At 45.7% G+C, this 23,358-nt stretch overlaps 1 protein-coding gene across 1 annotated transcript in view; it reads right to left on the bottom strand.

Moving 5' to 3' along the window:
• The window catches only part of LOC308312478 (SH3 and PX domain-containing protein 2A-like), a gene marked incomplete at its 3' end in the record, with an annotated part of 69,815 nt that overhangs the window by 377 nt on the left and 46,080 nt on the right, over positions 1–23,358 (bottom strand). The window contains exons 3-5 of the mRNA XM_080759085.1: positions 14,718–14,793; positions 8,031–8,107; positions 1,918–2,009 (exon numbers count right to left, since the gene is read on the bottom strand). Coding sequence (XP_080615211.1) covers positions 1,918–2,009; positions 8,031–8,107; positions 14,718–14,793 — 245 coding nt within the window. The remainder of the gene's footprint in view (positions 1–1,917; positions 2,010–8,030; positions 8,108–14,717; positions 14,794–23,358) is intronic.

Here is a 23,358-nt window from a genome sequence, read left to right as displayed (position 1 = left end):
ATTACAAGTGAACGGTGGCTGGTGTGACTGTGTGCTGTGTGCTGGTGTGACGGTGGCTGGTGTGACTGTGGCATTTGGAGTTTGGAATAGGCGAGTGGTGAGTTTCCTAATTAAAAAGCACCCAGAGGGTCTAGATCTCCCGGAGTGAAACGAGTCATTGTACTTCTCTCACATCCATCGTCTCAGTCTGTCCTCCTCTGGGCTGGCCCGGTAGGAGGCTTTAATGGACCCCCCCCCCCCCACCAAAGACACACACACACACACACACACACACACACACACACACACACACACCCACCCCCCCCCAGGCCAGTCTGGGTATACAGTTGAAACTGAGCCAGGGCTGAGTGGTGATGAGCTAAGTGGACAGAACAATCCTGCAGTATTCTACGGTCAGTGGTTCCCATGCCTGTGAGACCACTGGGGGGCTACAGCATATGAGGAGATTGCAAGCCGGGAAGCCAATCCATTGATTGATCATTAAAAGGAACATGCTAAGACCACTCATGTGACCACTTAACATGGCAGCCGAGTTGGGCAGATGGGTGGTCCGCAAACGCTTGAGACTAGCAAGGGATCTTCAAACCTTTTCATGCCGAGGACCATTACTTATTGGGCATTTGAGCCACGGAGTACCTCCATTTGATGACTCTCTCTTTAGCCTCTCAGACCCACGGAGTACCTCCATTTGATGACTCTCTCTTTAGCCTCTCAGACCCACGGAGAACCTCCATTTGATGACTCTCTCTTTAGCCTCTCAGACCCACGGAGAACCTCCATTTGATGACTCTCTCTTTAGCCTCTCAGACCCACGGAGAACCTCCATTTGATGACTCTCTCTTTAGCCTCTCAGACCCACGGAGAACCTCCATTTGATGACTCTCTCTTTAGCCTCTCAGACCCACGGAGAACCTCCATTTGATGACTCTCTCTTTAGCCTCTCAGACCCACGGAGAACCTCCATTTGATGACTCTCTCTTTAGCCTCTCAGACCCACGGAGAACCTCCATTTGATGACTCTCTCTTTAGCCTCTCAGACCCACGGAGAACCTCCATTTGATGACTCTCTCTTTAGCCTCTCAGACCCAAAACGTAGAATATTTTGTTGTCGTCGGATAAGACAAAATCAACTGTAGATTTAGTCGACTAAAATCGTATGATATATAGTCGACTAGACCAACGCTAAAACATTCCAGGTGGCAAAAAAAAATCCCCAAAAATGTGACTAAAACTAAAATGAAAACTAATTCAAGAGACTGAAACTTAAATCTAAATGTGCTGTCAAAATCAACACTGCAGTAAAGGCTGCGCACTGATGTTGTATACGCCGAGTTTAAAAGAGACAAAATGCTCCCTTATTAGGGAGGCTGACAGGATCTCTGCAGGAATAAGCTGTGAACACACTGCGTTGTGAGTAGCGGTGATCAATCATTCCATTCACACATGTATGCACTGCAGTACATATACAGTACAGACTGTATACACACTCTATTCATCATGCTCACCCTGGTGTATGGTTTTTTATCCCCGTTGTGGCCATGCGCGTGCGCATGTGTGTGCGCGCGCGAGAGCGTGCGTGCGTGCGTGTGTTTGCGTGTGTTTGCATGCACACACATACAGTGTGTGCATGAGTCACAACAGTATCAGCACAGTTATTGTGTGCATGTGTATCTGGAATATATACAGGATATTGTTGCTGTCGGGAAGTAGTAAAAAGCGCTTCGGACAAAACCTCTTAATTCCATTGGATACAATCAAACTGTAATTTCCTGAAAAACGAAACATTTTGGAGTTAGGGGGTTTCTTCCTGACAGCAGAGATATGTGCTTGTGTGCGTGCGTGCACGCGTGTGTGCGTGCGTGCGTTTGTGCGTGCGTGCGTGCGTGAGTATTAAAAGAGGACAGTGATGACACTTACTCCACGGGGGGGTTGACGTCCTCTGCTTTAGTCTCAAAGAAGCGAAGCACCTCCTCACTCTGCGAGATCTGCGGGGGGAGTCGCACCAGCGCCTACACAGAACAAGCAGAAAGACAGAGCACGGTTTGTACCAGACTGTGAAAGCAAGCTGGTCTAGTATTCAGTTGCTGAGTAGAGCCTCGGTCCCGGCCTTAACCCATTCTGTACGGGAACCCCTTTTGGTGTTTTAACTATTGAAAAATAGCAGATCTACAAGCTCGTAGCGCGCCACTCGGTGGCGCGCTATGAGCTTGTAGATCTGCTATTTTTTGAAAAATCGTGATTTCCCCCGGATGCGATATTTGTCGTCCAATCACAACACTTGTTTCATTCGCGGAGAATGTAAACTGATTTGTAAAGCGTCAATGTCGTTTTCTTGAGTGGTACTTCCGCCAAAATCCAGCGCTTCTGTTTATTTATGCACTTTACAGCGTAGGTCTCGCCCATCGTGGTCGCTGAGCTAGTCGTGGCTTTTTCCCTCATTGGCTGTGCTTATAAGCCAATGGGGACTCCGCAATGCCTTCCCATACTTTGAGGGGCGCAAGATCGCCCTCATTGACTGAGTGACCGAATCAGTTCACGCGAAACCGAACGTCCTCTCAGGCTATGGCATCGCCAACTGCCGACGCGACATAAAGAGGGAAATGTGCATCAGTTTCCTGAGTTCCTGAGGTTTTTATTTGATTGGTTTTACTTGTTGGTCAGGATTTTATAATACATAAAAATGTATAGAAGAATAAAAATGAAATTCTCCATAATAACTCTGAAATGTTCAAATGAGTTGAATATGATACTGCAATTTAAAGTTATTTTTGCTCATGTTTACAGTTAGATGTTGGATTGTTTGTGTCTATAAGAATGCATTAATACATTCACTACTGAGCTTCAGATGTGACATGCAACTTAATGTAACTATTTAACCCATTCTGACCTGAGATCAGATTCTAAAAATGTCTTCTACATCCTGACAGTTTTCATTCTGACCCGAGATCAGATTCTAAAAATGTCTTCTACATCCTGACAGTTTTCATTCTGACCTGAGATCAGATTCTAAAAATGTCTTCTACATCCTGACAGTTTTCTGAAAAAGATATGTTTCTATGTCAGTCGTTCTTCGATTTTTCAAAAATAGCAGACCTACGAGCACGTAGCGCGCCACCGATCTGCCATTTTTAAATAGCTAAAGCATTACATAACGCCAAAAGGGGTTCCCGTCCCCAAAATGGGTTAATATGTATACTGTATATTTATTTTTATTTTATTTTGCATGCACATATTTCTACATTTGCACCCATCGTCCACACTAGTGTGTTTTTGAGACATTTCAAGACACTGCTGACCCCTTTCTGTCTTGAAAAAGTGCTGCATTGCACGTCAGGCCTGAGAGCTTGTAGATGTGCTTCGCTGTGCAACTCCTCCGTAAGACAGAGTATAAGTCACCGGACAAACAGTCTGGAGGGGTGGGAGTGGAGATCTATTGGGAATGATGACGCGGACGGACGCCAACATTGGCTTCCTGATTGGGTCTCGACAGTGAGGGTTTAATTACATGGGTAATGAATTACAAGCACATTACCGACATGGTTGTCGATGCTTTATCGCAGCAGCTGTTGCTGTGCAGTTCGATTCTGCATTTCATACCGCTATACAAGTGGTTCCCAAAGTGGGGTCCGGGGACCCCCGCAGGGGTCCTTGAGGGAGTTCCAGGGGGTCCCCAGCTAAGTGATAGTTACGAACCAAATGGACCCTTATGGGTCTGTAACTCTGAGAGTGTACAAATGGAACCAAATGGACCCTTATGGGTCTGTAACTCTGAGAGTGTACAAATGGAACCAAACGGACCCAGGCGGGTCCGTGTGGTTCCATTTTGTACACTCTCAAGAGTAAAATTAACATTGATTTTACAATATAAATTGGGGTCTCAGAGATAGGAATGCCATGAAATGGGGGTCCGTAGACTAATGCATCTTGCAATCTTCTTTTATGGGGGTCCCTGGCATATCTTTTCAAATGGGGGTCCACAGGATAATTAGTGTCAATTTGGGGGTTCCTTGACATGAAAATGTTTTGGAACCACTGTGGAACACACTTATAGCCACTTTCACTTTCAAAACCTTTCAAAAGTAGCGCCAAGGCACGTCTCCCATAGCCGCTTAAAGTTTAGACATTTTGGTTGACCCTCTTCAGCCGCATGCTGTCACCACTTGATGGAACACGTGTGTCAGTGTGATATAAATTCCCAGGCTTATTCCCAGTTCCGTAAAAGAAGTCGATCAATCATCAAACTTCTTACGTCACTGCAGTGCTTATAGGGGTCAATGCCGTGAACCAAAGCAGCGTTCCTTTTACAGTGCAGTAAACCAGCTAACTACCAGGTATTAAGACGTAATCTACTGGGTAAATTACCAGGTAAGTATAGGGCAGTGGTTCTCAACATGTTTTATTTCAAGGACCCCCAGATTGGCATGTAAGGCCATGGACCTCCGTAACTGTAGAAATGTCGCAGTCGCTCGCAGTCACAGTCCTGTAAGGATCCATTGGTAAATGGTGCATTTATATAGCGCCTTTATCCAAGGCGCTTTACATAGATTGTGCATTACATTCACCCATTCACACACACATTCATACACCGATGGCGGTAGAAACCATGCAAGGCACCAACCAGCACATCAGGAGCAATTACGGGTTCAGTGTCTTGCTCAAAGACACTTCGATACTAACTCTGGGGGAGCCCGGGTTCGAACTAAGCAACCTTGTGGTTACCATCCAGACACTCTACCCCTGAGCCACCGCCGCCCCTATTGGATTCCCTACTATAAATACTTTAGCTGGGGACCCCATGGGACCCGCTCCAGGACCATGAGGGTTCCTGAACCCCACCTTGAGAAACCATTGTCATAAGGGAAAATGTTTGCCACACAATCATGTTGATCTCACATCAGAACAACGGGATTTAGGTTGGAAATCTGTGACGGTTTCCTTTAAACATTTGCCTTTTTTTTCTTCTTCACCAAGTCCCAGAAAGGCTCATAATGGTTACCCAAAGTGCTTCCAGGGTTGTTTCATTTCCATGTGCTTGTGTTGTGTAATGCCTTGTGCCCACACATTCTTCATATATTAGCCACAATGATGACTTATGAGGACTTATTTTCTTCCACTGTTTCAAAGGGAACAAGCTCTCCTTTAACCACTTTCAATCTGACATCCCTATTTTGGGCACGTTAAAATGATTTTCATGAAAAAGAAAAATACATATACGCACTTCCTCCTTGCTCCCCCGCCCACCCCCTGCCCCGTCCCACTCCTAATGTTTATATTTCCCTCCTGCCACCCTCCCCTCTTTCCCTACTCCTGGCACACAGCCAGTGTCTCTTATCCACATTGCACTATTAATGGCAACAGATGTAAACAAACATGGCCGCTCCACTGCAGCTCACAACATGCAATGTATGAGCGACGTGAGTAGAAAAGAAAGAGGGGAAACGTTTCACTTGTATGTTTTCCATTTTGACAAAAAGAGGAAACTATAATTATCGTTAGAAGTCGTCCCTGTTGAGCACATAATGAGTGCTTCTATACCTTTAACTGGCTCAAGCAGGTTGTACTTCTCTTTGTGCCTATAAGCTATAATTATTGTTAGTTTGCTAACAATAATTATAAGCAAATCATTCTCACCTCAGAACAACCTCAATATTTCCGACTGAATGCAATTATGGACACTTTAAAATTAATGTTAACCCCTCTCCCAAGTAAGCTTTGGCAAAGCCGTACTTAAGAGAATGGTCTCGGTAATTACATAAATGACCAGCAGTCTTCTAATGTTTACACAGATGCGATATTGAGTTGATTTTAAGTGCGCTATAGGGCTGTTGATTTCCTACATCCTGTTTTTGAGACAAACAACAGCGGGGAAGAATAATTACCCCCGTGCTCTCTCCAGGGATCAACTCTCCGGGGATGGGATGGGATGCTGATCTGGGAACCATTATTTTGTGGGATCAGAAGTGAATTAAATAATGGATTATTTCGTTGCTGTCAGAAACCTCTTATCTCCATATTTTAACTTTTAGTGTTTTATTAAATGAGTAGTTCACCCAGGAAATTACTTCTTTTCTATCAGTTACACGCGCCATGACGCCTTGTTTCTTCGTGTTTTGTCCCATTCCTGAAACAATAATTGTATGACTGGGTCATCAACAAGAAGACTCAGTAGAAGACTCTTTCCATCGGTCATCAAATTATTGCCATAGGAATGCAACAAAAACTCCATGAACTGGAGGCTTATTATAGAAAATACATGAAGCACAGCGTTATTTATACAGTCTGCATGCCTCAGCTGATCCTATCAATCAGCTGTCAGTCAGTCATCTGATCGTATCAATCACCTGTCAGTCAGTCATCTGATCGTATCAATCACCTCTCAGTCAGACTCAGTCATCTGATCGTATCAATCAGCTGTCAGTCATCTGATCGTATCAATCACCTGCCAGTCATCTGATCGTATCAATCAGCCTAGCTGCCTATTCTCATCCACATCTCAGCTGATCATTACATCACACATTCTATACTACTCCAATCAGAGCGCATCACGCTCTTAACAGAGCGTTCCTTTAAATGTGGCTCTCTGCTTCACTACAGCTGCTTCCTCGCACAGACACTGCTGCTGCTGCTGGCAAAGCATGCCTCCTCCACCGCAGCCTCCATATTTTGATCATAGTCTTTGAGCATAGGCTCAAATACTTGGGAAATATGTCTGCTGATTCAAACCAAATATGAATGTCAATGTATTGCTTCCGGATTGCGTGTAACTGAATGTTGAACTAAAATGCACGTGTGCATGGCTCTAGGTAAACTAGAATTCAATGATAAAGTAATCCAGATTCAATGTTGATATATCTCTAATTTGTTTGTCACGGCTTAAACGTTAAAATGCATTCAAGTTGTACGTTTCAAGTTGCATGACTCAAGTTAATCTCATTAACTGTCTTGATATGTGCCTGCCCTGTTCTTGTGTATTCCTATGGGGGTTGTGCTAATGTTCTCTGATTTCGCTTAGCAATGCTGCTTCGACAAAAAAAAAATCAGAGAATATCTCCCAGAGAGTGGAGCCTTTAACGTTTAACTGTATACATGTCAATGGGAATGCTTTTTTGCAGAAATCCGCGAATGGCAGCAAACCAGATTCTATACAGTCATCATAGGTAGAATAAAAGTGTGGCTCTAACGCCCTAAAACACAAAAGCATCAACAGCAGCAGATCTGCAAGTTCGCGGCTCGTTTCGAGCTTGTAGATCTGCTACTTTTGATGCTTTTGAACAGTTTTGGACATATGAGGTTTCCACCCGACAGAGTCGATTGGATAAAACATACATGATGCTTAACCTATGTGGATGTTTAAACAATAGGCCTGCAACTATACATTATCAGGCATTATGTTCATGGTCTTCTTGCACTGGTGTGCATCGTCAGTGTGAGATGGCCAGCTCATTAAATATACATGTCGGATCACAGTGGAATAGTCCTGACATACGATCCCTTGTTTAATTGCACACGGACTGGCTGAAGGAAGCTCAGAGAGACGAAAGAGATCGAAAAGTCTACTGGATATTCCATCGGTGCGTTTTTGCAACATGCTACAAAGACAGAAACAATGTTTCTCTGTAGCGTGAGCTCTTATTATGATCAGCTGCTTTTTAGGGACTGGGAACAAGCATCAGCCTTGGAATTTAACCCATTCTGACCTGAGATCAGATTCATACGAGGTTTCCACGGGACACACACTGGTCTGATTAACCCATTCTGACTTGAGATCAGATTCTAAAAATGTCAGTCGTTCTTCGAATTTTTCAAAAATAGCAGACCTACAAGCTCGTATCGCGCCACTCGGTGGCGCGCTATGAGCTTGTAGATCTGCTATTTTTCAATAGCTAAAGCATAACATGATGCCAACACCAAAATGGGTTCCCGTTCAGAATGGGTTAAATTACACTTACCAGCCCCCATGCCTAGACTCCTCTCAAACCATGGGGTCAACTGGTTTCCAGTAAGGTTGTACGGTATTAAAAGGTGCTTACTCTGCAGTAGTCATCGATGAAGCGAAGCCTCTTCATGGCCACGTCTCGTACATGGCTCCTCCGGAACAGGATTTTACCTGAGGGAGAGATGGGGGGGAGCAGGGGGGAGCAGGGAGAGATGGGGGGGAGCAGGGAGAGATGGGGGGGAGCAGGGAGAGATGGGGGGGACCAGGGAGAGATGGGGGGGAGCAGGGAGAGATGGGGGGGAGCAGGGAGAGATGGGGGGGAGCAGGGAGAGATTTGTCACACAAAAGCAGCAGTAGTATCAGATCTGCAAGCTCATAACTGCTATACTTTTGCCATTTGTTTATTTGACCGTGTGGCCAAATGCATGATCAGATTGACATGAAAATGTTTGTGTGTGTGTAGGACCCAAGACCTCCAGTAGATGTCAGTAAAGCACAGCCGTCCACGATGACCAAAAAAAACAATCTCTGTCCCACACTCCACTGTAGTACAGGTCCCCATCTCTGTGTCCCCTATGGCAGTGGTTCTTAAAGTGGGGTCCGGGGACCCCCAGGGGTCCTTGAGGGAGTTCCAGGGGGTCCCCAGCTAAATGATAGTTTGGAACCAAATGGACCATTATGGGTCTGTAACTCTGAGTGTACAAAGGGAACCAAATGGACGGGTCCTTTTGGTTGCAGATTGGCTCATTTAAAGATTTCAAATGTATAAAAAAATCTTTTGAAAACAGACGATCTAAAGCGTGCGATGCAACGCATTGTGTGAGCTTGTAGATTGGCTATTTTCAAATGGCTAAAATGAATAGGGTGTTTAATGTAGGTTTTGTAATATTAATCAAAGTAACTAAAGCTTTCAAATAAACTAATGTGGAGTAAAAGTATACAATATTGTCCTCTGAGATGTAGTGGAGAGGAAATTGGAAATTGGAAATACTCAAGTAAGGTACAAATACCTTCGCTCTCTAAATAATATCGTCTGTCGGCTGGAAACCAAAGCTCAAAACGCGTCGTTCTGCGCCACGTTTCCAGCCTGTAGATCTGCTAATGTGATGCTTTTGTGCGACGCTGTAGTGTGATCAAGTAGGCAGGGCAACCGGCAACAACGATACACACTCTGCCTCCTGTGGTCAATGAGAGGATCAAAGTCAAACGGGCAATCACCACGCACGCACACACACACGCACACACAGTCACGCACACACACACGCGCACACACACACACACACACACACACACTCTAAGGGAGGCAGCCAGCCGCCCTCTTTCCCAGGAAGTGATCCCACGTGACCTTTCCTATCAACACCGAAAACAGAGGAGAAGATTGGACTTCCTGCGGAGTTCCGATTACGGAGAATAAAGTGACTGCAGGGAGCCTATAGCCACGTCACTGCCAGAGGTGGTGTACTGTTAATACACTCTACGTCACAGCCAGAGGTGGTGTACCGTTAATACACTCTACGTCACAGCCAGAGGTGGTGTACTGTTAATACACTCTACGTCACAGCCAGAGGTGGTGTACTGTTAATACACTCTACGTCACAGCCAGAGGTGGTGTACTGTTAATACACTCTACGTCACAGCCAGAGGTGGTGTACTGTTAATACACTCTACGTCACAGCCAGAGGTGGTGTACTGTTAATACACTCTACGTCACAGCCAGAGGTGGTGTACTGTTAATACACTCTACGTCACAGCCAGAGGTGGTGTACTGTTAATACACTCTACGTCACAGCCAGAGGTGGTGTACCGTTAATACACTCTACGTCACAGCCAGAGGTGGTGTACTGTTAATACACTCTACGTCACAGCCAGAGGTGGTGTACTGTTAACCCATTCTGACCTGAGATCAGATTCTAAAAATATCTTCTACATCCTGACAGTTTTCCATTCTGACCTGAGATCAGATTCTAAAAATGTCTTCTACGTCAGTCGCTCTTCGATTTTTCAAAAATAGCAGACCTACAAGCTCGCTATGAGCTTGTAGATCTGCTATTTTTCAATAGCTAAAGCATAACATAATGCCAACACCAAAATGGGTTCCCGCGCAAAATGGGTTAATACATATAGATGTAGGGCTGCAAACATCAATTATTTCCTTAATGATTGTTCTGTCAAACATTTTAGCCCGTGACCCAAAAGAGACGTTTGCCCAAAGGTCCCAAACTAGTGAAGATCCGCGCTGCGTTGTGAGCTTGTAGATCGGCTATTTCCACTAGTTTGGTTCGAGGGCAAAAATCTAATTTCTCTTTGGGGTCACCGGGCTAAAACGTTTGGGAACCGTACAGTCCCAAACAAAACATCGAGAAGGCCTTTGCAGACAGACAATAATAACACAAGTTTGGCACCGTTGGCCTCGTAGAAAAGCGGAAGGTGGATGGTTGGTAAGCCTCCAAGATGGATGTGTCGTGTGTGTGTGTGTGTGTGTGTGTGTGTGTGTGTGCGACTGCGAGCATGACTGAGAGAGAGAGAGAGAGAGAGCATGTCATTTCATTAGCAGGAATGCATGGAGCATGAGGCATTACAGAGGGCCTCTGTGAGTAAATATACAGCACTAAACACACGGAAGCCTCTCTGTGTGACTGGAGGTCTCTCTCTCTGTGTGACTGGAGGTCTCTCTCTCCCTCTCTCTGACTGGAGGAGGTCTGTGAAGGAGGTCTCTCTCTCTCTCCCTGACTGGAGGAGGTCTGTGAACATTCTCTCTCTCTCTCTCTCTCTCTCTCTCTCTCTCTCGACCACTTGAACTCCAGCATTCCTATTCTGGGGAGAATAACATGCATTTGCGAGCTTATAGATCTGCAATTTGTGTGCGAGCTACTGTGAGCTATTAGATCAGCTATTTTAGGCAAAGACATTTGGTGTGTACTGTGTATAGGTCAGAAAAGAAAAGAAGCACACTCACACTCACACACACACACACACACACACACACACACACACACACAAGGATAAATTCAGCCATAGCCACTTGCATAAATGTGCCCAAATGTGCTGACCTCTGACCTCATCACATTTGTGATGACCTCATCACATTTATGATGACGGCTATATGGACGTTTTTAGCCCTAGGAGTGTTTTTCGTGCAAAACTAATGCTGGGAATGGCTTCAGAATCATGAAAACCCCCTCGTTTGACACGTCACATTGCTACTTAAAGCACAATGAAATTTAGAACATTATATTGGTTGTTGATGGTATGTATACCATCAACAACCTTTCAGCAGCTGTCAAAAAGTCCCCTATAGGGTGGTTGAATATAGCAACCAATGTGGGATATGTTAGTAGACACTTTTACAAACACACTGGTGAAGAAAATGATTGGTAAGAAATGTATTCCCAGATTTGACATTATTCTGATAATATTCCCTGACTATTCACTAAGACTGGACTAGAGGGTTTACTTTAACCCATTCTGAACGGGAACCCATTTTGGTGCTGGCATCATGTCCTGCTTTAGCTATTGAAAAATAGCAGATCTACAAGCTCGTAGCGCTCCACCGAGTGGCGCGCTACGAGCTTGTAGGTCTGCTATTTTTGAAAAATCGAAGAGTGACTGACATTTTTAGAATCTGATCTCAGGTCAGAATGGGTTAATCAGACCAGTGTGTGTCCAGTGGAAACCTCGTATGAATCTGATCTCAGGTCAGAATGGGTTAAGGGGTTAACATATCCTCTCTCTCTCGAATCGTATGTATGTACCGGTAATACTGATTAATTGACCACAATGGACCACAACAGAAACAAGCCCAATCCTTTTAGCGCAACATTTGACTCTATACTGTACCTGTACTGTAAACTATCTTGTTAATAAAAGTATTAAATCTCTCTCTCTCTGGGACTTGGGGATGAACACATACAGTAACAACGCACACAGGCACACGCACACGCGCGCGCACACACACACACACACACACACACACACACACACACACACACACACACACACACACACACACACACACACACACACACAGTCACACAGTCACACAGTGCAGATTAATCTCTGTATCTCTTGCCTGGGCACATACTGTAAATCTCGCGCGCACACACACACGCGCACAGACACACAGTTGACGTCATGTGTGTGTGTGTGTGTGTGTGTGTGTGTGTGTGTGTGTTATTAGCGGCCCTGGACATTGAGCGTCCTAAGACAGGGAGGATGATGGATGGCTCTGTACTGCAGGTGGCCATGAGCCTGTAGTGTACTGCATGTCCCTCTGAATAGACCACCACATATCACAGTGTCTGTGGCATGGCTTCAATCAACGCCAGGACACGCAGCACACGGTCACATGTCAACTCCCTCACACACACACACACACACACACTCATACACGTGCATGTTACCTGTGAGGACATCGCCATTTCACACACTCATACACGTGCATGTTGCCTGTGAGGACATCGCCATTTCACACACTCATACACGTGCATGTTGCCTGTGAGGACATCGTCATTTCAAGAGGAAGGACTGCAATTTTAACCTGACGCTGCCAGATCCAAAAAGCTTGCTACACAAATTTGTTTCACAGCTTATTTGGATCTGGGATCGCGGAAGCAAATTCGATGACGGGGCTGTTCCTTTTTTTCAAGATACATGGTAGATGATTGGATGGGAGCGTCTGTCTATCACCGTGTGGGCGTGCAAACACAACCAATCATATCGACGTGTCTATATACCGTCACATCCGCATCCCGCCTTTAGCTCACGCTGATTGGTTCGGTACGAAGCAGATCTGACTCAGAGCTCAACTCCGTCAGAGATCCCAGATGAGTGTTGTGTTGGGGAATATGTTTCCGCAATACCGCCCTCATCTGGCAGCGTCAGGTTACTGCAATTTAGGCCTGATGTCGAAATAAACAAAAACTCTTCTGAAAGAATATTATATTCAAAGATGTGTGCCGCATTTTCACGATTTAAAAAAAATAGCAGACCTACAAGCTTGTAGCGCGCCACTCTGTGGCGCGCTGTGAGCTTGTAGATCTGCTATTTTTTAATAGCTAAAGCATAACATAATGCTTAGTTAAAACACCAAAAGGGGCTCCCGTTCAGAATGGGTTAAAGTATTTTCCTAATTGAAAGTCTAATTCCAAAATATCTTTTTTTTTAACCATTTCCCTTGTGAGGATCCTCACACAGTACGCTAATACATACACACACACAGTGCACAACTGCGAATAGTGCCATGTCAGCAGCAACACACATGCACGCACGCACGCACGCACGCACGCACGCACGCACGCACGCACGCACGCGCGCGCGCGCGCGCACACACACGCATCAGTGTCTAGCTGGTATTGATGTCCTGCATGCATGCCAGTCATCCATTATTAATACGGAGAGTTTATTCAGATGGCTGCAAAGTGGAAGTGCACAACACACTGTCTGAGGTGTGATCATGTGACCGCTGGCAGAGGGAGCAGTTCTACGAGGAAGGAGGAACAGGCTAATGGCGTGCAGCACGGGTGGCGCAGTGGGAAAGTACCATAGCAAGCCCTGCAGATTGCCCAATGCCCACCGTCACGGAGTCTGAGGGTTCGAATCCACCGCGGATACTGTATACGGACACAACAGGCTCTATATGCACTTTACTGTACGCCATTTTGTAAAGAACTCTTAACTCCTATACTTCCGGCGAGCCTCTTCCGACTTCCTTCCACAGGTGTTACCGATGATACCAATTAACCCATTCTGACCGGGCACCCATTTTGGTGTTAGCATCATGTTATGCTTTACCTATTGAAAAATAGCAGATCTACAAGCTCATAGCGCGCCACCGAGTGGCGCGCTACGAGCTTGTAGGTCTGCTATTTTCGAAAAATCGAAGAACGACTGACATTTTTTTTAATCTGATCTCAGGTCAGAATGGGTTCATCAGACCAGTGTGTGTCCATAGTGGAAACCTCGTATGAATCTGATCTCAGGTCAGAATGGGTTAAGGCTCTGTTCCATTCTGGTCAAACAGAATCAGGGTGATGCTATAGTGCATGTTGGCTCACTGGAAACACTCTAAATGTGTCCTTGTGTGGGTTACTGGGTTCCAAAGGGCCCCGTGTACAGGTGTGTAACTCTCAGAGTGTATACAACATTTGTACACTCTCAGAGTTATGGGCGGGTGCTTGAAATTAAAATTTAAAGTTTGAGAACCACTGACTGTACACAAAATACCCCTGGAGGGGAAAGGAACTGGTCGGAATAACGTGTTCCTTCCACGCGCTATACTGTACGTTCGCCCGGGGAAACTCTCCCCTGGCAGGTGAAAAGAAAGCAGCTTTGGACTCCTCATGCATAGAAGGAAGCATGAGGTCAGTCCGCTGCCCCCCCCCCCCCCCTCAGGTTGGCAGAGGAAGTGTATAGTGCCCAGGATTACTTAAGATTATTGACACTGGGTGAAAAAATGGGTTGCAAGATCATGGGATAGAAATTATATGGAAATAAAACAGAGCCTTAATTAGTAACACCTGCAAAGAAAGCCTGTGAAGGAAGACTGTTATACCTGGGAGAAGGTATAATGCTTGGCAGAGATACAGCCAGGCTATTATCTGTCTGAACTAGCGGGCTATTTCCACAGTCAGGAGCAGACCTGGCACGGGAACATGACGCTATTATACCTGCCAGGGAAGTAGGATATTACCATGGGGTCCATTACCTGGTAAAGGAACATGCTATTAGCAGCAAGAGGAACAGGCTATTTCTATTCCATGGGAGACGGGGCTGGTTAAATTACCTGGGAGAAATGGGATGATCCTCTTCTTGGGGTCTTTCTGCCCTCCCTCGATTGGGAACTTGTCAAGAATCTGCATCTGTGAAGAAAAACGCAGTGTCGGTGTCAGGTTCTAATCTATGCATCGCCCAGCTTTTACCCAGGGGGGCAGTCAGACAGATATTTACCCAGGGGGGCAGTCAGACAGATATTTACCCAGGGGGGCAGTCAGACAGATATTTACCCAGGGGGGCAGTCAGACAGATATTTACCCAGGGGGGCAGTCAGACAGATATTTAACCAGGGGGGCAGTCAGACAGATATTTTGTGAAGCCACAAGGAAATCGGGATTTCCTGAAAGTTCATATAATGGCCTGTTGTGGCGCTGTCATTGGGCCCAAAAAAACCCATAGCCCCATAGAAGTCCATGTATTTGGGCCCAACTTCACCTAGACTGTATTACCTTAATAAACATGGTCATGAATACTTTCTGCTTCCAGTCACTAGTTTAAAGTCTCATTTCTAATGTCATAATATTCTTTTTGGAAAATGATGGTCCCATTTACAAAAAGAATGACCATAGAGTCGCGTATGTTCTGAGGGGCGTGGCTACCGTTACAGTCTATGATCGGGATTCCCCACCCACTCGAGTCAAAATAAAAACCAACTAAGAAGAAGGGGGGAAGTCCCGCCTCGTTGTCTGGGCCAGCCAATGGGCCAGCTGGGCCCAAACGGATCTAGAAAGATGGCGACGTACAGTTCAAGGACTGACAGGCTTCATTTTACGTTCATGTTAGACCCGGGAGAACGCTTTGTCCATATTTTTTTACAGTCTATGCTTTTACCGTATCCTGGCTCTTTTTTAAAAATGTGAATACCTTCCTTATACATGACTATGGCTTCCATTTATCATACTATTATTACTATTACTACTGTTATTGTTACTATTTCTATTACACAGCACATCGTCTCTGTCGGGTGGAAACCTCATGTCTAAAACTGTTACTTTTCGAGATTCAAATAAAAAAAAATAGCTAAAGCAGCAGATCTACGAGCTTAACCCATTCTGACCGGGAACCCATTTTGGTGTCGGCATCACGTTATGCTTTAGCTATTGAAAAATAGCAGATCTACAAGCTCATAGCGCGCCACCGAGTGGCGCGCTACGAGCTTGTAGGTCTGCTATTTTTGAAAAATCGAAGAGCGACTGACATTTTTAGAATCTGATCTCAGGTCAAAATGGGTTAATCAGACCAGTGTGTGTCCAGTGGAAACCTCCTATGAATCTGATCTCAGGTCAGAATGGGTTAAAACTCGTCGCTTCGTGGCACCTTTTGAGCTTGTATGGCTCGTATGTTGCATGCCTCCAACATGGAGAATCTAATCAAATAATCCAATAGATGTTTCTGTGGTAAACTAGACCCCAGTTGGCTCTCTGTACCCATCTGTTCCATCTCATGGATTAACCCATTCTGACCTGAGATCAGATTCATACGAGGTTTCCACTGGACACACACTGGTCTGATGAACCCATTCTGACCTGAGATCAGATTCTAAAAATGTCAGTCGTTCTTCGAATTTTTCAAAAATAGCAGACCTACAAGCTCGTATCGCGCCACTCGGTGGCGCGATATGAGCTTGTAGATCTGCTATTTTTCAATAGCTAAAGCATAACATGATGCTAACACCAAAATGGGTGCCCGGTCAGAATGGGTTAAAGCACAATAAAATAACACACTACTAGCGCCGTTTCCTAAACAATATGTAAATTAAATGATGATGTTTTAGTGAAATAGTTCCTGCTCACGCATTGAGAGCTCGTAGAATAGACTACTTTGGCTTATTCGCTTATGCTAAAAATAGAAGAAATCTCCAGAATCCAAATGACTGAAATCAGTCGTGGCGACTGAGAACTTTAACCCATTTTAGGCGGGAACCCCTTGTGGTGTTAGCATTATGTTATGCTTTAGCTATTGAAAAATAGCAGATCTACAAGCTCGTAGCGCGCCACTCGGTGGCACGCTATGAGCTTGTAGATCTGCTACATAGCCTGCTATGAGCTTGTAGGTCTGCTATTTTAGAAAAATCGAAGAACAACTGACATAAAAACATAGCTTTTTCAGAAAACTGTCAGGATGTAGAAAACATTTTTCTACATCCCCCCCAGTCCACCCAGAATACGGATGCTGGGTTTCAAAGCAGCAGCGGTTGCGTGGTCTCAAGGACACAGGGTGACAGTGGCTCACCGAGCCACTGGGTTCATGGAAGTCAAACAACCTCACATTTATTCATAACACACACTTTGAGACATGCTCGCTCTGAGAGAAGTGCTGACACTGTGGTTCAAGATGTAGGCAGGCAGAGAGAGAGAGAGAGAGAGAGAGAGAGAGAGAGAGCAAAGTAAGATGCATTGGAATGCATTCTGGGGTGAATGTACCTAAAGAAAGCAAGTGAGAGATAAATACTTGAAATAATTGCATTCAGTGTCAGAGAGAGAGCTCAGGATGTCAGGTCAGAGTAGAAGAAACGGAAAGAGAGAGAGAGAGAGAGAGCGATGGAGAGAGAGAGAGAGAGGGGAGAGAGAGAAGGGGAGAGAGATAGAAAGAGGGAGCTGGGAGAGAGAGGGAAGGGGAGAGAGAAAGGGAGAGAGATGGGGAGAGAGGGAGGGAGGGGAGCTACGGTGCGGCAGGTTAAAGGAAGGGCATGAAGGTAAGATCAATTATACAGGTACCCAAAGTTAATCCATTCTCAAGAGATGAAGAGAGTTCAAGGAAAAACAGCAAACTACAGGACTGGGACCACACATCCGTGTATGTGTGTGCGTGTGTGCGTGTGTGCGTGTGTGTGTGAGAGGCTCCAGGTGAACAAACAGCCCAGCAGGTCTCTGTGACGCGTATGGGATCATGCACGTGTGTGCACACGCACACACCCACCCACCTAAGGAACGGACCCAAATGGAGTCAAATTTTATACTCTTTTCAGAGTTTACTGTGCAGTGTGCACAGCACACACATACCCAGCACAGTGCATTCCCACACACACACACACACACCCTTTCCCATACACGCTCTCTGCATCAGTCATTTACCACTGCTGGTTTTGCTGAGGATGACACGAGAAAAAAGGTCTTGAGCCAAAGCAACATGCATAGCATGTTCCCTTTAACTAGGCAGCAACATGAAGATGCAAAGCTACAGGCTACCGTTCATTTTCAATGGAAGCCAGCGACATAAAGCTGCAAAGCTACAGCCTACCGTTCATTTTCAATGGAAGCCAGCGGCATAAAGATGCAATGCTACAGGCAACGATTCATTTTCAATGGAAGGCAGCGACATAAAGACGCAAAGCTACAGGCTATACCATTCATTTTCAATGGAAGCCAGCGACATAAAGATGCAATGCTACAGGCTACAATTCATTTTCAATGGAAGCCAGCCAGATACAAAGTGGCACGCAACATTTGCAGCCACTACAGAAATCAACAATCCATGGTAGGTTTTTACCTGACAGAGACAGTTTACCTGACAGAGACAGAATAATATAGCCTGAAAACCAGACCAATCTGCCACAGGAAAAAACACCCCTCAGTTTGAATTACATTTCGCTCACCCCAGTGTTGTGGGTGACCAATCAGAGCCCACTATTCAAAGTGAGAGTTGTTTTTTTTGTTTTTTTGTGTGTGACGTTGGAAATGGTTTATAACCACCCCTTGGAAATAAATCTTCCACACCGAAATTCCAGACTAATATTAGGCATTATCATAGGAAAAGGTTGTAAATGAGAAACGAGGGTGATGCGCGTGACATCATCATCAAACCAGGAAGTTATGCGGGAACGCCTACTGAGTGGCATAAAACTATACTTCCTGGTCTCGACAGCCACACAGAAAAGTCCTATTTGATTGCATTAAATGACTTTAAACAACATTAAATTCACTTTGCCACTCGATCTGCCATTCACTTTATGCATGCGCATACCCTCTAGAGCACTGGCGTCAATATCCCCGTAGAGGGATCTTAGATCGCCTCATTTAAGAACTGTGTTTGAAAAATAAACAAATCATCCCGGGCCGGTTTCACTTCACTGGATATGAAGACTCAATTGACTGAGAGAAAATGCTAATGTTACTGCTGTCGAATTAGTGACATTACAACAGACTGTATCAAATACACTGACTGTCGTAAACAATATAGAGACACCTTCCCGACAATACCGCAGAGACAATTTGTTTCTTTTTGGACCACAATTCTTTTTTTAAGATTTTAAGATGACCCCATGTTTTTCTCCATGGAGAAAAAACGTCCGCGAACCAGGGGATGAGCGAGTGACGTCAGGACTTCGGCAACAAAGAAATTCCATTCAAATTCATAAAAACATAAGCTGGGCTCAGGGATTTATTTACATGTCAGCTACCAGCCGCTGACATGACCAAACTTTCTCCAGGCCACTTCAGGACAGGTATACCGTCCTTCTTATTTTTGGCCGGCAGTCCCGTTCAGAAAAAAAAAGGACCACCTGCATCAAGGTCATGGTTATTATTCAAAACGGCCTTCATGTGACTCCTCCAAAAACCACCCCCAGCACCCCTCCCCTCCCCGCACCGCCATCCAGACACATTCCTGGCACACGTTCACAACGTTGCCAGGAATTCTGCGAAGGAGAGAACGGGACAGGTGGGAGGGCGGGAATCCCGTGACACGCACAGACAGACAGACACACACCATGGGGCACATGAACACACTCATGCACACACGTGCACATGACATGCCACGCACACGTGCCACAACAACACATGCATGTGTGAGAGGCGCCCCACTCTCACACATGCATGTGTTGTTGTGAGCTTGTTTATTGGCTATTTTCATTATATCTGACATTTTGTTGACATTTAAAATTAAATTGCCTACACAATGGCATGCCCCAAGTATTGATCTGATCATTGATGATTAGCACACACACACACACACACACACACACACACACACACACACACACACACACACACACACACGGGGGCCAAACAGAAAGGATAACAAGTGATTGTGTAGCATCGCTTCACTTCACTGCTCTGTCTCCTTGTCTCCTTCACTGCTCTGTCTCCTTGTCTCTTTCACTGCTCTGTCTCCTTCACTGCTCTGTCTCCTTCACTTCCCAGACTTCACTGCTCTGTCTCCTTCACTGCTCTGTCTCCTTCACTGCTCTGTCTCCTTGTCTCTTTCACTGCTCTGTCTCCTTGTCTCTTTCACTGCTCTGTCTCCTTGTCTCTTTCACTGCTCTGTCTCCTTGTCTCCTTCACTGCTCTGTCTCCTTGTCTCTTTCACTGCTCTGTCTCCTTGTCTCCTTCACTGCTCTGTCTCCTTGTCTCTTTCACTGCTCTGTCTCCTTGTCTCCTTCACTGCTCTGTCTCCTTGTCTCTTTCACTGCTCTGTCTCCTTGTCTCCTTCACTGCTCTGTCTCCTTGTCTCTTTCACTGCTCTGTCTCCTTGTCTCTTTCACTGCTCTGTCTCCTTGTCTCCTTCACTGCTCTGTCTCCTTGTCTCTTTCACTGCTCTGTCTCCTTGTCTCCTTCACTGCTCTGTCTCCTTGTCTCCTTCACTGCTCTGTCTCCTTGTCTCTTTCACTGCTCTGTCTCCTTGTCTCCTTCACTGCTCTGTCTCCTTGTCTCTTTCACTGCTCTGTCTCCTTGTCTCCTTCACTGCCAGACTTCACTGCTCTGTCTCCTTCACTGCTCTGTCTCCTTCACTTCCCAGACTTCACTGCTCTGTCTCCTTCACTTCCCAGACTTCACTGCTCTGTCTCCTTCACTGCTCTGTCTCCTTCACTTCCCAGACTTCACTGCTCTGTCTCCTTCACTGCTCTGTCTCCTTCACTTCCCAGACTTCACTGCTCTGTCTCCTTGGTAACCGGCTCAGAGAGGATGAGAGGGAGAGTTGTGAGGCGATGTGATTGGCCGAGAGTGTGCAGCTTTGGACCACTCTGGCTTTGGAGTCAGGTGTGGGGGGGAAAAAAAGGAAAAGAATAAAAAATAAATAACAGAGGATTGTTTTATCACCCCCCCCCCCCTCCCTCCCTCCCTCCCTCCCATGTGTTACAACACATGTCATGTTTATCTTCTGCTGAAAACTGCAGTAGTTATTGCAGTGTAACGTGTGAGCAGACGGAAGGCAGGCAGAGTGCTCTGAATGAGAATAACATTGTGAGCGTGGCGCGGTGCGCGAGCCTTGAATCATATCATGCCCCACATGTTCTAAGAATAGAGTCGCCATGTACGGAAACTGCATGCGAGAAGTGACTGGAGTATACAAGGGCCTCTATACCGCCATTACTGTTGTTCCCATGAAACCGATGCAACGGCCTACTTCCTGACTGCTCGTGTGACCTCGTGAGGAGGGGGGGCAGGGGGAACCCATGCTAGACAGACGCACAGACGAAACACTTCCTGTGATCAAAAAAAGGCTCACAAAATTCCAATGCATGAATGCAAACATACCACACGCACGCACGCACACACACACAAACGACACCGAAACTGTGTGACCCGCAAACTATTTCCACGGCAGCAGCGACTGGTGACAGGGTGACGCAAAGGCGTGCTGGCTCCCATTGGTCACATGTTAGAGCATGAAATGATGATGTCACTGATGTTCACGGACACAAGCTGACGTTACAATCTAGTCTACTCCTGCGGAGTTTAGACTCAGTGTAGCCAATCATTTATCCCCTAGATTAGTAACTCTGAGAGTGTCCAAATGTAACTATTTGTACACTCAAAAGCCCCTTTCCCACCAAAATAACATTAATTTGGTTCTAGAGCGGATTCCGTTCTACATTCTTGGAACCGGTGACCATTTTATGGTTCCAGTTCTGTACCAATAACTTTCAGGCTTCTGAACCAATTCATTTTCATTGTACACTGAAACACTCTGAACTGGTTCAATAGTAGGCCTTAAACCCTGGTGAAAAAAGGTCCTTAGAGTGATATTAATTTTTGCTAAAACAGTTGTTAAATATAGCTCGCTTATTCCGTAATAGTAATCATTGTCACATTTTCACATGATGTACATCACGCACTCTTTGTTCGGACAACAAAATAATCACAGGTGAGGGAAAGACCACATTCACAGATTGAGTGAACAATTGATGGATGGATGTTTACTTTACACAGACAGACCTCTGCCTGCATCTCACTCTCTCTCTCTCTCTCTCTCTCTCTCTCTCTCTCTCTCTCCTAAAATCTTGGGAGACAGAAGGATCAGAAACTAATGGCGTTCATGAATCAAGGCGGGACATGCATTAGTGCCCGGGCCGCTATCGGGTTTCAGAGAGACAGATGTCTGGGACCGCCAGGAGGGGGAGGGGCTCCTTCCAACTAAGCCACAATTACTCACAGTCGCACGTCTATATAAAGTGGCAGCGAGCAGCATGGCACCGGATCTCCTCCGCACAAATCAGCGCCCTTCTCCGCCCTGCCGCCGCGGAGCGACGCGCGCCACGTTGATGGAACGCACTGTCCTGGTAACCTCATTTAACCCATTCTGAACGGGAACCCGTTTTGGTGTTAGCATCACGTTATGCTTTAAAAGCTATTGAAAAATAGCAGATCTACAAGCTCGTAGCGCGCCACCGAGTGGCGCGCTACGAGCTTGTAGGTCTGCTATTTTTGAAAAAATCGAAGAACCACTGACATTTTTTAGAATCTGATCTCAGGTCAGAATGGGTTAATCAGACCCAGTGTGTGTCCAGTGGAAACCTCGTATGAATCTGATCTCAGGTCAGAATGGGTTAACTGTCTCTAATGGAGTGAAACCTGTGTGGAGATATCGTCACTGTCGTCGGGGGCAGAAACCTCCTATCTCCACATTTTAACTTTTTTGTGGTTTTTCTTTTCTCTTTTTTGTAACTTTGCCCGACTTGATCATACCCCAGGGTCACACAAAAGCATCATAAATAGATCCACAAACTTCCTAATTTGCCATTTCTGATTATTATTATTTATTACAAACCAATGGCCCATCTACCTCATGAGAGTGTCGGTTTTGGACAAAGTTTCCATCCGGCAGTGACGACATATAAAATATATAGAGAGAGACACAAAGTGCATGTTTGTGCGTGGGCGTGTCTGTCTGTGTGTGTGTGTGTGTGTGTGTGTGTGTGTGTGTGTGTGTGTGTGTGTGTGTGTGTGTGTGTGTGTGTGTGTGTGTGTGTGTGTGTGTGTGTGTGTGTGTGTGTGTGTGTGTCGCCTGAGAAATGGGCCTCCATTCTGAGCCTGTCATCGAGGAACAGCGGCGTGGCCCGGGTGGGAGGATTCCACATCCATGTAGCTGCAGTCAGAGAACAGCTGCAAGGATGTAGTCACTTATGTCTTTCCACACTCCCTGCCCTAAACCGGAGGTTCTGGGGACCCCCAGGGGTCCTTGAGGGAGTTCCAGCTAAATGATAGTTTGGAACCAAATGTACCCTTATGGGTCTGTAACTCTGAGAGTGTACAAATGGAACCAAATGTACCCTTATGGGTCTGTAACTCTGAGAGTGTACAAATGGAATTGAATGGAAATTTAAATTCCATTTGTACTCCGAGTTAAATTAACATTGATTTTGGGCGCCTCCCTAGGGAGGTCCTCGATGCACGTCCCACTGGGAGGAGACCCTGGGGCAGACCAAGGAA

The sequence above is a fragment of the Protomyctophum bolini genome (genome assembly GCF_963924005.1).
Source record: "Protomyctophum bolini genome assembly, chromosome: 3".
In the NCBI taxonomy this organism is placed as follows: Eukaryota; Metazoa; Chordata; class Actinopteri; order Myctophiformes; family Myctophidae; genus Protomyctophum; species Protomyctophum bolini.
This window is presented reverse-complemented; position numbering and strand designations above follow the sequence as displayed.